The sequence below is a fragment of the Lepisma saccharinum genome, chromosome 6, assembly GCF_977018435.1.
Source record: "Lepisma saccharinum chromosome 6, izLepSacc3.1, whole genome shotgun sequence".
In the NCBI taxonomy this organism is placed as follows: domain Eukaryota; kingdom Metazoa; phylum Arthropoda; class Insecta; order Zygentoma; family Lepismatidae; genus Lepisma; species Lepisma saccharinum.
Window position 1 is genome coordinate 293,566 of NC_139234.1, and position 14,858 is coordinate 308,423.

The 14,858-nt window shown below is 39.4% G+C and overlaps 1 protein-coding gene across 1 annotated transcript; it reads right to left on the minus strand.

Moving 5' to 3' along the window:
• Positions 1 to 184: 184 nt before the first annotated feature.
• On the minus strand, positions 185 to 14,012 carry LOC145989178 (NADH dehydrogenase [ubiquinone] 1 beta subcomplex subunit 2, mitochondrial-like). Its single transcript, XM_083124472.1, has 3 exons — positions 13,811 to 14,012; positions 2,919 to 3,042; positions 185 to 360 (listed from the first exon to the last, which is right to left on the minus strand). The coding sequence occupies exons 1-3, from the start codon at positions 13,906 to 13,908 to the stop codon at positions 280 to 282; spliced, it is 303 nt and encodes a 100-aa protein (XP_082980598.1). The 5' UTR covers positions 13,909 to 14,012; the 3' UTR covers positions 185 to 279.
• Positions 14,013 to 14,858: the final 846 nt, after the last annotated feature.

The window sequence follows — 14,858 nt, forward strand, 5'->3', positions numbered from 1 at the left end:
ATAGCAACAGCTTTACGATCTTCAACCAAGAAAGCCATTTCTTGAAGCTGGATTGTATTGCAAATTATATACGAGATATAATTGTTGATTTTCCCCATCAAAAACCAGGGAGTGCAGGTGCATTGTACATGTGCAAATACGGTATATTAAATTTCAGGATATAAAAGTAAAAAAACTCCATCAATTAGTACTAAAACAGTACATCTATTCAGAAAGAAGTATCTACAATATTAACAAGAAACAAACCATCAAATGTCTATGGCAACAGAGTGGATCCATTCACTCTTCTTCGTAATCATCTGGAGGAATTCCCAGCTCTTCATCTGTCCAAGCAGATGTATCGGGATAAGGAAATTCTCCCTGAAATAAACAGTTACATGCTGTATAAACAAAATAGTTTTTGATAGTGTATTAAAAATTGGTTTCCTTTAAATGAAAATTGCAGAAGTTTGTCTTACATAATGGTCACACAATACCAAATAGAAGATGTTACAAAAAAAAAAAAAATAGTACACACACACAGAGGATGGCCACTCTAGTACTATGATAAAATTCATGAATAATTCCTTGTTTTTAAGACCAACTTTAACTAATCAACTTCAAGATATCTTGCAATAATCTCCGGTCTGTCAGATTGTTCTGCAAAGGACACTAACAAAGTAAACTAAACAGACTGAGAGAATTCTGTTTTATTTTCCACGCAACTTGGCTAGTTTGTTTTTAGTCCACTTGTATGCACAAATAGGCTAGTTTAACCACAGTTTAAAGTAGAATCCAAACTGCTATATGCCTGCATCAAGCATCGGTTAACAAAAAAAAGTTTCCCATGCATGCAGCACCAGGCCATGAAGGCACATTTAGGGGATGTGGGGGTAGGGTCCCACACATTCTCGATCTTGGCCATTTTGGACATGATGTGATCAGCACCATGCTCTGGCTACCTTTACCCCCCTCCCAGGGTTGCCCTCAGGTACCAATTGATTTGACGCTGGGTGAGCCCCAGACACACTTTTTGCAGGGAAATTCCGACCTTAGATCAACCACCCTGGGAATAGAACCTGGGTCTCCTACAGACCAGACCATGGTTTCAAGGGGAATAAACTACTGGTTGAAATCAGTGGTGAAGCGTGGTCTTAAGAAGAAGGCAAGCAATGCAGTACTCCGAAAAGGGGGAGGGAGGGATAATAAATTATACAGCCCATTGCCCCAATTTTTCCAGGAAAGAAAGGGCAGTTTAAATAATAATAATATATCCCCATGTCAACGGCCTTGCTTCTTATTTCAAAATTACTGGTCACGTTCTTGATATAATGAAATACTTGCTATTACTTACAGCTTCCCTTACACAATTTGAAATATCCACGTTTGTTTTGGTAAATTCAAACAAAAGGAAACACTCACTTCAACCATGCATTCTTCCCACACACATGGGAGATGTTCCGAAACTAGCAGAAAAGTGATACCAACCTTGTTGTAAAAATTACATTAGGTTAGGAATAATATGTAATTTCAATAGAAATAAAATACACTGGGTCTTTTTCTTTTAATAATGTATCATATTAATAAAAATAATATCTCAAGTTTGATAGCATTTAGGACTTAATGTTTTTGCTATTTGCAGGTCTCAGAAGAGAGTTTCATTGCCTTCTTTACTTAAGTTTTAGCCAAAAACCACCTGTTTATTGAATTTCTTTGTATGGAAACTCATGAGTAATGCTTGCAATTTTAATTTCTGGTAAGTCAAGTATTAAAATCCTATGTTACTATATTCTCTGAGGCTTTTATAACCCAACTTTAAAAAAGAAAAAGAAAAGACTCTATTTTTCTAGGCATACATGTAGCTTAACCTTACTTATCAACGTCACAAATTGTCACATATATTACCTCATATTGACGAAAACAAGTTGAATCTAAAAGTTGAGATTTTACTGAGTTAGGTTCATGCAGGGCTTCCTTCGTGACAAATTTCAGAATATTTCAAGAGGACCCATCTGAGATATTTAACCCCTAAAACTGTCAAAATTCCGTGAACGGCCATGTTTGAGCCATGCTGTAAAAAAGGGGTGCATTTCTAAGCACTGATATTTTATTTACAGACCCCCTGCAGGTAGGTCTACACATAAAAGAAAATTCTAGCCATAAACTGAACCCCTTCATTAAAAAAATCGGGCTTAAAAATTCAAATTTTTAACGATTGTTACCCAAATTTCCACAATTATTTTCATGCTTAGGATGCAATTTTAAGCAAAACATACTTGAATATCATAGAAAGTATGCTTTATTATCTACAAAATGAAATTTGTTTCAGGTCTCTATCTCGAATGGTTTTTGAGATAGTAAAGTGTCCATAAACTGCTACATGAGCAAAAAAAAAGTCCTGCACCATGTTGGAAAAATGGCTGCCCCAGGAGAACTAGACAATAATTTTCTTCAACATTGGTTTTGATATCTAGAAACATGTACAAATGTATGTACTAAAAATTATTTTTTCCTAAAGTGGTCATGCAACCACCATTGGATGGTTTGGTATGGAATGGAATGACCCATTGGGTTAATCGAGATGACGAGGATGATGGGACAAGGACAATGATAAAGAGCAAACACCCAGGAAATGGAAGAGACACCGTTAATGCAAGAGCAAAATAGATTTACCTACATGTTCATAAAAAGAATAATTGTTTCTTAATGAGAATGATTTATTTCTCTTATAGTCTATGGTCTTAATGGATCTTGTCAACGTTACATTGTTGTAACATAATAACTTAACTGTGAAACAAGCGGCCTGTTTTAATATTATTTTAGTATTATTATAAAAAACTGTTCTTATGCTTGTAACTACTGTAGACTACAAAATAAATAATTCTACAATGCAAGCAATGTGTACATAAGACAAATTAATGAGAAATGGTTGTACTTACGTATATGTGTTCTGGTTCATGCCACAAATGCCACAGAATCCACCACCACATAAAAGCACCGACAGCTATGGCTGTGTAACGTATATTATCGGGGGGTAGATCTCCCTGGCAGCGGTAGTACCACCTACAAAAGGGATTTAAAAGTCAGAGCAGGCGGTAGTGTCCCTAGCAGAAACTTTACTGATTATTAGGGCTGAGCCGACAACATTTTGAACAGATACCGAGGCTTGAAAAGTCTAGTTATAATTATATGCATCAATTTACCAAGATTTTTGCTTTAAAATATTTGAGAAGTACATCAGAATATTAATTTACATGATAGTTTATCAGAAAATTAGGTTCTTATTTTGCACAAAACTGGCGCAAAAGAAAGAAATCTGAATTTGCATAATTTCCAGGCTAATTCCACTCTGCCAAATTGTGAGAAGTCAAAGATCAAAATGCCGGAAAAGTATCGGCAGGTATCGGTAAAAATATTCCAACTGATAATTTCCGATACAGATACATCACCATTAGAGGTATTGGCTTAGCCCTACTGATTATCATTTTATTTCACAATATGAAGTACTATAATATCTAAATGCATACATCGGACAAGAACCTCTTAACTCTTTAGCTGCTGCAAGTGACTTCAGTCGTTGATTTCATTTTAATATGGGAAACTTTTGGAAAGAGACTGCAGTACATTTCAAATATTCTCGTCGCCGCTGATGTCGAGCAAAGTCACTCTGTAAGAAAAGCAATACCAGAACATGTTTCCATCTAGTGTCTTGCATTTGAACTGTTTTCCACAGAAATAACTTTCTTTGGTTCTGAACAAATGAAAAACGTGTGCCGCCATGTGTATGCAAACAAGAATGACAACAAGGATAATTTATCCACTTAGTGTATGTGCAGAATTTTCATAAGGGGGTGGGGGCACATATCTAGTTTTTAGTAATCAGCCCTCATTTCGCTATCTTTTCCTGCTTTTGACATTTTCTTTTTAGGAATACTAGATCAAAAGAAAGGGTATACCAACACCCCCCCCCCCCAACCCTCTTGGGCACGCCACTGTATCCACTTGGTTAACAATGAAAATCTAACAACAAGGCGGAGACTCACGGCTATGGCTCCTTGTTCAAAGAATAGTGGTAGAATCCAAAATTTAGGTACGGGAAGGGTGAGAATGTAGACACTGCATTATTCTAGCAAAAATAGGAAATAAATGAGAAGTTTGTATTGAAAAAATGAATTTCAAAACCTTTGTGCTTTTCCACATAAATTCATGCATATTTCAAATTGGACAATAATTAAAACAGAACTTTCTAAAGTCAAACTTGAGGTAATTACAACAGTACATAATGCAATTGTAAAATAGGACCTGCATGAAACTACTGTATGTTTTTCAAAGAGAACATCCAAGGACGAGGAAAACATTTCAAAGTATGGAAATGGATGGGAATTAAATTTTAGTTTGAAGAATGCAAATCTATTGCACATTTTTCTTTTTTTTAAAGCACAGGTTTTCATTTTTAAAGATACAATATCACACATTAAGGAAAAAGAGCAAAGTCTATGGGATATGTAAAGCAAACAAACTATAAAATCACGATGTACATTACACAACTGATAGAAGAAATCTCTGACTGAAACATATATGTTACAAAAAATTGCCCTGGATGAACGATGTAAGCATCCACTACACCAGAGGTTCCCAAACTTTTTTGTTTCATGGCGACCTTAGTGTTTCAAGACACTAACGCTCAGTTAGTGATGTTAGGTTGCTTGCTTGAAGAAAAATTTTGTGTGTAAAAAGTACTAAATAAGCACATATTTGGAACAATCCTGTCATTTCACTGAAAATATTGGAACATTTTGCGGTGCCCCTGTAAGCCAGTCATGGTGCCATGGTGCACACTTTGTGAACCACTGCACTACACCTATTTTGTACACATGTTTATACAGGGCGTCTCAAATAAAAGTAGCACATGTGTTTATACAGGGTGTCTCACATAAAAGTAGCGCTAAGTGAATATTAACAAGTATTCAACAAATAAATTGAAACTGGCCCCACAAAAAATACTTTTACTTACTACTATTTTGTGAAAACAAAATTCCCGACTTTTCCAGGTTTTCCAGACGAAGTCATTAGGGTAATTAATGTACATGAACATGTATGTACAGTAGCAGCAATTATTTATTTATTTATTTATTTGAAAAGTCCTGAATACAGAAAAATCCATTTTACATCAGGATATCAACCGGAAAAGAAATAATCAAAATAATAAGATGGACACATACACACACATATACATATATAACAAGAATAATAACAACTAGATCAAGAATAATATTATTTATACTTCAGCTGCTTTATGCACGCCGTTCTGTAAGTCTGCTTTGATAAATGGAAGCCCGGAGCGTCTTTTAATGAGTTGTAAATGGTTTGTAGCCTGTAGAGAAGTGATCTTTGTTCTAAGGATAGCCTTGAAGATTTAATGTAAAAGAAGTTGTTGCATTTACTGTTGGGACGTGGGATTCTGATATTAAGAAGTGGCAAGAGTTCGCTGGTGAAAAGTTGTCCATTAATGATTCTGAAGAGTAGTGTTAAATCTGAGAGTTGACGGCGAAGAGAAAGGTCATGAATTTGTAGAGTGGATAGAATTTCTTGTTTGGAGAAGTTTGCAAGGGCTGGGCATCTGTGTTTGACTATTCTGACGAAGAAACTTACTACTTTGTTTGTTTTCTTTAAATTGCTTTCACATGCCATTGACCAAATACAGGAGCCATATTCAAGAATAGGAACAACACACATTGTAAAGTAGGTTTTGAGGGCAGAAACGTGAGTTATGTCTGTAAATCTGTAAATTAGTCCAAGTGTTTTCATCGCTTTCGAAGTTATGTAGTCTATGTGATGGTTGAAAGTCAGTTTGCTATCAAAAATGACACCAAGATCCTTGTGCTGTCGTACGAACGGAATAACCTGGTTGCATAACTTGTAGGATGGCACTGTGTTATTGGATTTTAGGGTAAACCTCATGACAACAGATTTATCCGGATTTAATTTGAGATTCCAGTCTTGACACCAGCGTTCAATGTGTTTGAGATTGTCTTGGATGTAGCATGTGTCCTGAGGTGAGGTAATGTTTCGGAATAATTTGCAGTCATCAGCATACAATAATACTGAACATTCGGAAGAAATATATTCGTGAATGTCATCCATGAAGAGAGAGAAACACAGGGGTCCCAGAGAACTTCCTTGGGGCACACCGGAAACTACAGGGAGCCACGACGAAGAGCAACCAGATACGATAACCTTTTGCTTTCTATTGTGCAAGTAAGATGAAAGTAGTTTAAGAAGAGCTCCGTGAATATTGAATCTATTCGATAATTTGTGGATGAGTTGCGTGTGAGAGATAGAGTCAAAGGCTTTGGAAAAGTCTAAGTATACGACATCCATGTCTTGCTTGGCATTCAGGCAGTTAACTGCTTTGGTAAGCAAGCAAGCAAGGTTTGTATCACAGGAAGCATGAGGGAGAAAACCGTGTTGAGTGGGAGAGAGAAACGGAGAAACATGTGCAAGGATACGATTAGAAATGATTTTTTCAGCTAGCAGTGCAAGTGCAGGAAGTAAGGAAATCGGCCGATAGGAAGTGACATGAGTTTTGTTTCCGTGTTTGAGGATAGGGACTATATTTGCTTGCTTCCATGTACAAGGAAACACACCTTCGGAGAAGCATTTATTAAAGATTGTGCTTATTGGTTTGGATAAAATATGGGCTAAATGTTTCAGAAATATCGCAGGAATATCATTAGGAGTGGTAGCTTTGGAACTTGAAACAGATTTTAATAATTCTTGAACTTCATTGCAGTTAGTTGAGATTTGAAAGAGTGTGTAAGGAATAATAGACCTGACTTCCGGTAGTGTGGTAGCAGCATTCTTTGTAAAGTTACTATGGAAGTACGAGTTAAAAAGTGATGAACGCTCATCCTTTGTAGCAGACTTACCGTTCCAGGAGACTTGAAGGGGAATACGGTCATGTTGCCGGCGTGAGTTAATTAGCGTCCAGAATGTTTTAGGATTTTTAGCAGCACTTTCTGTTACACTTTGAACATAATTATTATAGTCCCTTTGAATTAAGTTTTTGCTATACTTCCTTAAGTAAGTAAAAGTGTTCAGTGTATGAACGTTCGGAATTTGTTTCCACAGGATCCACGCATTCTTTTTGTTCTTCAGCGCAAGCTTAGTCTCTTCAGTATACCACACAGGGAATCGGGATGTTCTTGTTTTCCTTAGGGGCACGTGATCTTTAATTACAGCCTGCACACAGTCCACGAGGAAATCCACTGCTTCTTCCGCGGGGAGGGGGTCCATCATTGTCCAAGGAATGAGGCTGGTGAAAAGGGAAAGTTCCTCCCAGTTGACTCTTTTCCAGTTGTAGACAGGTCTGGCTTACATTCATTTGTTTTACTGTATCAAATGAAGGGCTCGAGTGTAAAACATGGTAAGTGACATTTTGGTCATTTCTGAGTTCATTAAGAAAAAGGTTATTAGAACCTTTACCGTGGATAAATGGTTTTAAGTTGTATTTACCAATTTCAGAAAGCTTCACTAAATCCAATGCAAATTGCATGATACAGAGCATTCCCTGACATTCGCTACGACACTCGGTAGCAAGCGGACCGGCATCAGCGCATGTCTTTCCCGGTGAACGGGGTCCGCGACAGTCGCTAGAGTCGGCTATTAAAATTACAGTTTTCATATTGTGTACTAACCTTGACTACAGAAGGTGTTGAAAATGATGCCCCTCTGCTGCAACACATTCCTGGCATCTCCGAAGGAAATTTGCATTTACACGTGCAAGTTCGTCTACTGTAATTCTCATGATTTCTCGTGCAATACTCTCTTTTACCTCACAGATGGTGTGCGGATTGTCTTTGTATACTTTATTTTTTAGATTTTACGAGGTTTAATATAGTGGTCCTATGTGGAACGAGAACACCAGGAAATTTCGTTGCAAAACGTCATCGCACTTCTCCACAATTGCTCCTTCAAAAGTAACACTCGACAAGATAAATCCTTTGTTGTAATGTAAACTTTTGTGGTGCCACATTAAGCCACAATCTTCAACACACGGACACAACACAACAACTTCCGAGGGAGGATTATACTGGCATCAGTCTGCAACATCAACAGAAAGGGAAAGAGAGCGAAGGCAGGGAGAGCTAAAAAAACAGAGTGTAGCGTGTGACTATCGCAGACCCCCGTTCACCGGGAAAGACAATCTCTGACACCGGGCTACTTGCCGCCGAGTCTCGTAGCGAATGTCAGGGAATGCAATGCAATGGCAATTTCACTCGAAAAATTAAGAATGGGACATTTTACTTTGTAACTCAAAAATGATCAAAATGTCACTTACCATGTTTTACACCTGAGCCCTTCAAATATTGGTATCTCAATAACAGCCAGAGGCATAAGAACAAATTTTCGTGCAATGATGAATCAAAATAAAATAAATTGATTCGATACACCTATCAGGCTGCGGGAGACAAGACATCAAGCTAAAATTATCTACGTACAATTTCAGAAGTTAGTAAATGAGAAGATCTAAAAGTTCTCCCAAGATCCTGCAATTAGTTTAATGTGGCACACCTTGCTTAGAAAATGGCGCCGACCGTGAATGACGCGTACAATAAAAGTCAGGAAATAATACGCATAAAAATTGAAGATAGATGTGTGAAGTGCAAAAGAGTAGTTCGTAATGACATCCTTTGTGATCGTTGTCATAAGTGGCTAAATTTTAACTGCGGTGGTACAAGTAATATCGAGAAACTAAAAGATACACAAGAATGGTTCTGTCCCGAGTGCACATGGCAAGGAATCGAGTGAGGTAAGCCAATCTAGTGAGGAAAACTCTGCCACAATTATGAAATTCTTTGTATACTACAACAGGAAATAGTGGACCTAAAGGATGAAAATAAGGCGATAAAACAGAGACTACAGAAAATAGAAGAAAGCGAACCCGAGAAGGAAAATACATGGTCCAAAATAGTTGGGAGGACCAAACCTAAACCCACCAGTTCTACTACAGGTGCAAGTGCTCAGAACAAGGACACATCGTTTACAACAGCTCGAAACATGTACAATGTACTACAGATCATTAATGGAGAGGAAATTGTGAACCTATGGAAGGCAGATCATAAACCTAGTAATGGAAAGAAAAATGAAGAAAAGACGATAGTGAGAACTAAAAAGATCCATATCGATATTTTTGCAGACAGTCATGGCAGGGGTCTTGCTACTGAAATTTCAAGAAAGATGGACGGGGTATCAGTGTCTTCAATAGTGAAACTTTGTGCAAAAATAGAAAATGTTGTGCCAAACCAGTTCCCAGAAGTAACGGATGCGAATAATAAATATGTAGTGATAATGGTGGGTACAAATAATGTTGCTTACAATAAGCTGCATGAACTGAGAAACCAAAATGCTATAATTGACCATTCCCAATAGATATGATCTTATGGAAGACTCCTGTGTGAATAAGGCTGTAACAGAGACTAACCGTAGAATTCACAACTTGTGCACATGCTATAGATATGTAAAAATATTAGATGTAAGTGACTTGACAAGGGAATTCCACACGAGACATGGGCTGCACCTAAATCAGTTAGGCAAAGAGGTGTTAGCAGAACGTATTTGTGAAATGGTAAAAATGGACAGGGCTCATAAATAAAGAAAACAGTGCAAAATAGCTCTAACTTGGCATGACCAAACAGAACAGGGAAACTAGATGGCGAACCCAGATCCATTATAAGAGATTACTTACCAACATGGAATCGGGCAACTTTTGAAAATTCAGAAGAAAAAAAAATTGACTACAGAATTTTTACAGATTTTTCACATGAATATGCAATCCATTTGTAATAAGCTTGGCAAATTTGATTTTTTTTTTAAATTCCAATCCATTTCAAGTTATTTGTGTGAACAGAAGAAGCTAGACTATACATTCCTGGTGAATATGACCTGCTTGACTCTTATTGCAGAACAAAGATTGGGCGGTCAGTTTCTGGAGGAGCCACAATGACAAACTCACCTACTGCCTAAAAAACAGCCTCGAAGCAAAAGAATTTGTCACCTCTTTTGTCAAAGCCGACAACTGCAAAGTAGCCAGCATAGACGTAGTGGACATGTACTCCTCCATTCCGATCAGCCTTGCACTTGACTCCACCAGAACATGGCTACTCAGCAATAGCACGCCTCCATTTGTAACTGATGAAATCTGCAACCTTCTACAAGCCTGCATCACCGACAACTATTTACAGTTCGAGGACAGTTTCTTCCACCAGACAGGGGGCCTAGCGATGGGCAACCCCCTTTCTGCACCCCTATCCAACATAGTGCTGCATGTGGCCGAGAAGTCAATTCTCACCCAACCAGAGTTTGCTCATATAAGATACAAAAGATATGCCGATGACACCATAGTCATTTACAAACAGGAAGAGGACCTAACCCATCTCCTAACTGCCCTCAATAACATACATCTCAACATAAACTTCACCGTTGAAAGGGAACAAAATGGCCACCTCAACTTTCTCGACCTCAGCATCCGACGACTCCAAGATAAGTTTGTCACATCCGTATATAGGAAACCAGGTTCGGGCACCCAGTATATCCATGCAAAATCCAACCACCCACCAAAACAGAAAGCTGGAGTATGGATGAACTTTTACAGAAGAGCCTTCACAAACAGCTGCACAGAAGATGACCTGCAAGATGAAATAGCATGCGTAACGGAAATAGGCCTAAACAACGGTTACACCAAGCGCCAACTATCCATGTGGTGCGCAAAAACAGAAGCCCAGTTCAGACACCCAAGAAACAGATAACCCGAACCAAAATCCTAAACCCAAATGGATCGCCTTTCCTTACCACCCCACCACATCTGGAAAATTTGCCAAGGCCCTCAAACCCTTCAACATCCGAGTAGCACACAAACCCATATCCCAAATCGGAAGGGCACTACCCAACTTCAAGAGATACTACCTACCCAAACTTGCATCCCCCGGTGTCTACAAGACCACATGCCAATGCCACAACACCTACATTGGCAGAACCATCCGCACCGTCCAAGAACGGATTAACGAACATGTAAAAGATGCAAAAAACGACACACCTAAATCAGGCCTCTCCCAACAACTCCACTACACTAACCACACCATCTCCTCCATATCCATACTTCACCCAACCGGCTCTGTCATAGAAAACACCATCAAAGAAACCCATGCCATCATCCAGCAGAAACCAGCACTAAACCTGGACAATGGACAAGCACACCCAACTTGGCACCCTGTCCTCAGAAAGATCCCCGACCTGAAAAAGAAAATATGCTATGCACATACTCGACCCCCCTCCAGCCATGCGGGGAACAGGAACGGCACATTACCGAGCAACACGGCCCAGCCCCCCAACTGACAACAGGAAGCAGACGGCGCAAACCAAGATGCGCGCGCCAGTGCTGCCGAACGGGAAAATCGCAACCACCGCCGCCCGGGAACAAACAATGTAGTGACGCGGTACCATCTCCGCTTCAAACGCCGTACCCTTTTGTGAATGAAGACAGTGGATCTTCGAAATTAATAGGATTGAACCATTAAATTGTGCAATGCGGAAGTGCGAAATCTTCTAAATTTCACGTAAGTAATAAGAAACAGTAAGTACTCGTAAATGTAAGAAATAGACATTATCTTAGTTAGAAATGCATTATTTCACCTTAGGAAATGTTCCTCATTCCAAAATAGTACGTTAGCAAGGTAAAAAAGTGCAAAATATACGACTTATAGGTGTCACCCCCATACTATAATAGGATCCAGGTATTTTGAACATATAGGCTATGCCTGGGATAGACTCTACTTTACGTCCTTATTGCCTTTTGGTGATAACCGATGGGAGTTAACAACACTGCAGGCTCGTCTTTGTGTCCGCGTTATGAATGCGTGTGCTTTGCTCGTTTTGCATTCTGCATGGTGATTGCTTCTTTGTGTTCGTGGTGGGTTGTGAGTGTGTATGGTGCATGAAAAGAACAGGTTCCAAAAACTTGTAGATAGTGTAAAATACGTTTATCCCCAGTAATAATATAGTGCATCATTCAAAATTGTGCTTGCAGATAGCCGGCATCTCTTGGGGTAAGTACCTTTTTCTTTTTACACTTTCTGTTCACGATAGCCCTACTAACCATTCACAGGTAGCCCCACAAACCATTCACGATAGCCCCACAAACCATTCAAATTAGCCCAACAACCCATTCACGTTAGCTCCAAAAACCATGCACGGATAGTCCCACGAACCATTCACGATAGCCTCACAAACCATTCACGGGGACGAGGTATGCCTACGAGGTTAGGTTAGGTTCCATTAGCACTCACTTCACCCCTAAATATGTGCTTCATCATCGAAAAATTTCCTCAGTATGTTCAATTACGCATATCCGGACAACATCGGTTTTTATCGATTTCCTCCTCCAGGTAATATTTCCTCGCTTTGCGATTTACGTTGTTCAATTCCTTATACAATAAGCTTTCTAACGATATATGACACGTATTCCTTAGGAAAAGGATGGGAACGAATTTACAATAGGCTATAGAGAAAGTTTCCAATTTTGTTAATTTTCGGTATACTAACTAATTTTGACCTCCTAATCACGAATCTGTTGAAAAAAACCAGGGGTCACGTCTGAAAATTTGAAAAAAACCAGATTGAATTTTTTTTGGTAAATATGCGATAACGCCCGGATACCTTTCACTCATTTATTTCCTTAATTTTACCACTGGTACTTACCTATTTTGCCTTGCGGAACATTCTTTATGGTGAAGTTATGCCTATTTCCATAAAATACTGTCAACTTTTCATATTACGATTGATTATTTGTCTTACTTGTTCCGCTTCTGTAACAGACAATATGGCGTGCACTCGTAATGGATCATCGTGCTTCAAGATGCGCCAACTTGTGTTTTGTCTATTTTCAGTGCGCAAGCAGTGTTTCAAACCTTCATGACGGAAAATTACGTACTATTTCGATTTTTTTTCATGTTTACCTCCAAAAAACCATGCACGTTAAGCCAAAAAACACATCCACAGGTAGCCCCACAAACCATTGACGTTAGCCCCAAAATCCATCCATGGGTAGCCCCACAGACCATTGACGTTAGCCCCAAAAACCATCTACGGTTAGCCCCACAAACCATTCACACAAGGTTAGGTTCCATTAGCACTCATTTCACCCCTAAATTCATCGAAAAAAGAAAGTGCGGCGAACATAGTTAAAAATAGAAATTTTCGTAAAAACAAGGCACGTTTGGAAACACTGCTGAGATCGCGTGACTTTCAACGCTCTCGCCATCTGCACGCACACAATGAAACAACGGCATAATGTGGCAGGCAATGCCAATTTCTTACGTAAATTTCAGCAAGTACTTTCTCCTGTAAATTTGAAGAAATCCGTCCGGGCGATATCGCATATTTACCATTACCGAAATGAGTGGTAATGGAACCTAACCTAACCTCGTGTGAATGGTTCGTGGGGCTACCCGTGGATGTTTTTTTTGGAGCTAACGTCAATGGTTTGTGGGGCTACCCGTGGATGGTTTTTGGCGCTAACACACAATTTTTCATCAAAATGTACAATTTCCAGACGTTCTCCCCGGTTTTTTTATAACAGATTCGTGATTAGGAGGCCAAAATTATTTAGTATACCGAAAATTAACGGAATTGGAGACTTTCTCTATCTTGTAAATTCTTACCAAAGGGCGTAAAGTAGAGTCTTACCCTATGCCTGTGAAAATGAAAGGGATATCCTAATGTAAGGTAGAAAACAAAAAAAACAAAAAATACATTGAACCTTGGTTCAACTTACTGGTGACCAGAATTCCTCGCCGAAGTAGTACATATTTGTCTCCCTTTTCCTACAATGAAACCTTGACGTAATAATAAAGCACATCTAGACACCAACATAGTGTACGTATATAATATTTCCTTTCTGAGTTTTCAACAGACAGGTATTACATTAAACCTGCATAAACTTCCATCCGAAAGCGGATGCACAGATTCAGATAAGATATAGGAGAGAGGGAAGGAAAGGGAGAAAGAAGAAAGGTTCTCTTATTGCACACAGTACTGGGCATCTTTGTATAATGACGTCAGGATACATTTTCCTTTATTAGGATTAGCGATTTATGCTAAGAGCATGCACCTAACAACTAAAAAAATAAGTGAGACCAAAGACAAACTGGGAGACAATGAATAATTTCCTGCATTACGATTTGTCCCACGGGTCTCACTTATCGCACAACACTTGAGCAATCTTGTGTTCTGACGTCACGGGAGTTTTTAATATTGGGCTAGATGGCTACGTTGTCAGCTTAGGCTAGCTAGGTTTAGTCCTCTTAGCCTAAAGTAAAGGTAAAGTGTGCACCACGGCATGAAGGCGTATAGGGGGTGTGGGGGTAACGCACCACACTTTCTTGATCCGGTCGAGAGTGGGGGTGATGTGATCAGCATCACGCCCCTGACCGCCTTTACCCCCCCCGGGGTTTCCCCCAGGTACCCATGTTATTCGACGCTGGGTGGGCGCCGGGGCCGTTTTCACCGTTAGAAAAGTTCCCGGATTTGAACCGGCCGGGGATCGAACCCGGGACCTTGAGCGTTACCGACTGAGCCACCGCGGCCAACCTCTTAGCCTAAATAATAATTTTTCATTGTATTTATGCTAATGGAACCTAACATAACAGGCCTAACCTAACCTCGTAGGCATTTCTCGTCTGACGTCAGAACACAAGGTAGCAAAACTGTTGTGCGGAGAGGTAAACCCTTTGTCGCACACAATGGAGTCCATTACGTAGCCGACGGTCCATTAGTGGTGACGTCACAGCAGACGACTCTCTGGGGCAGCTTTAATTATTGTG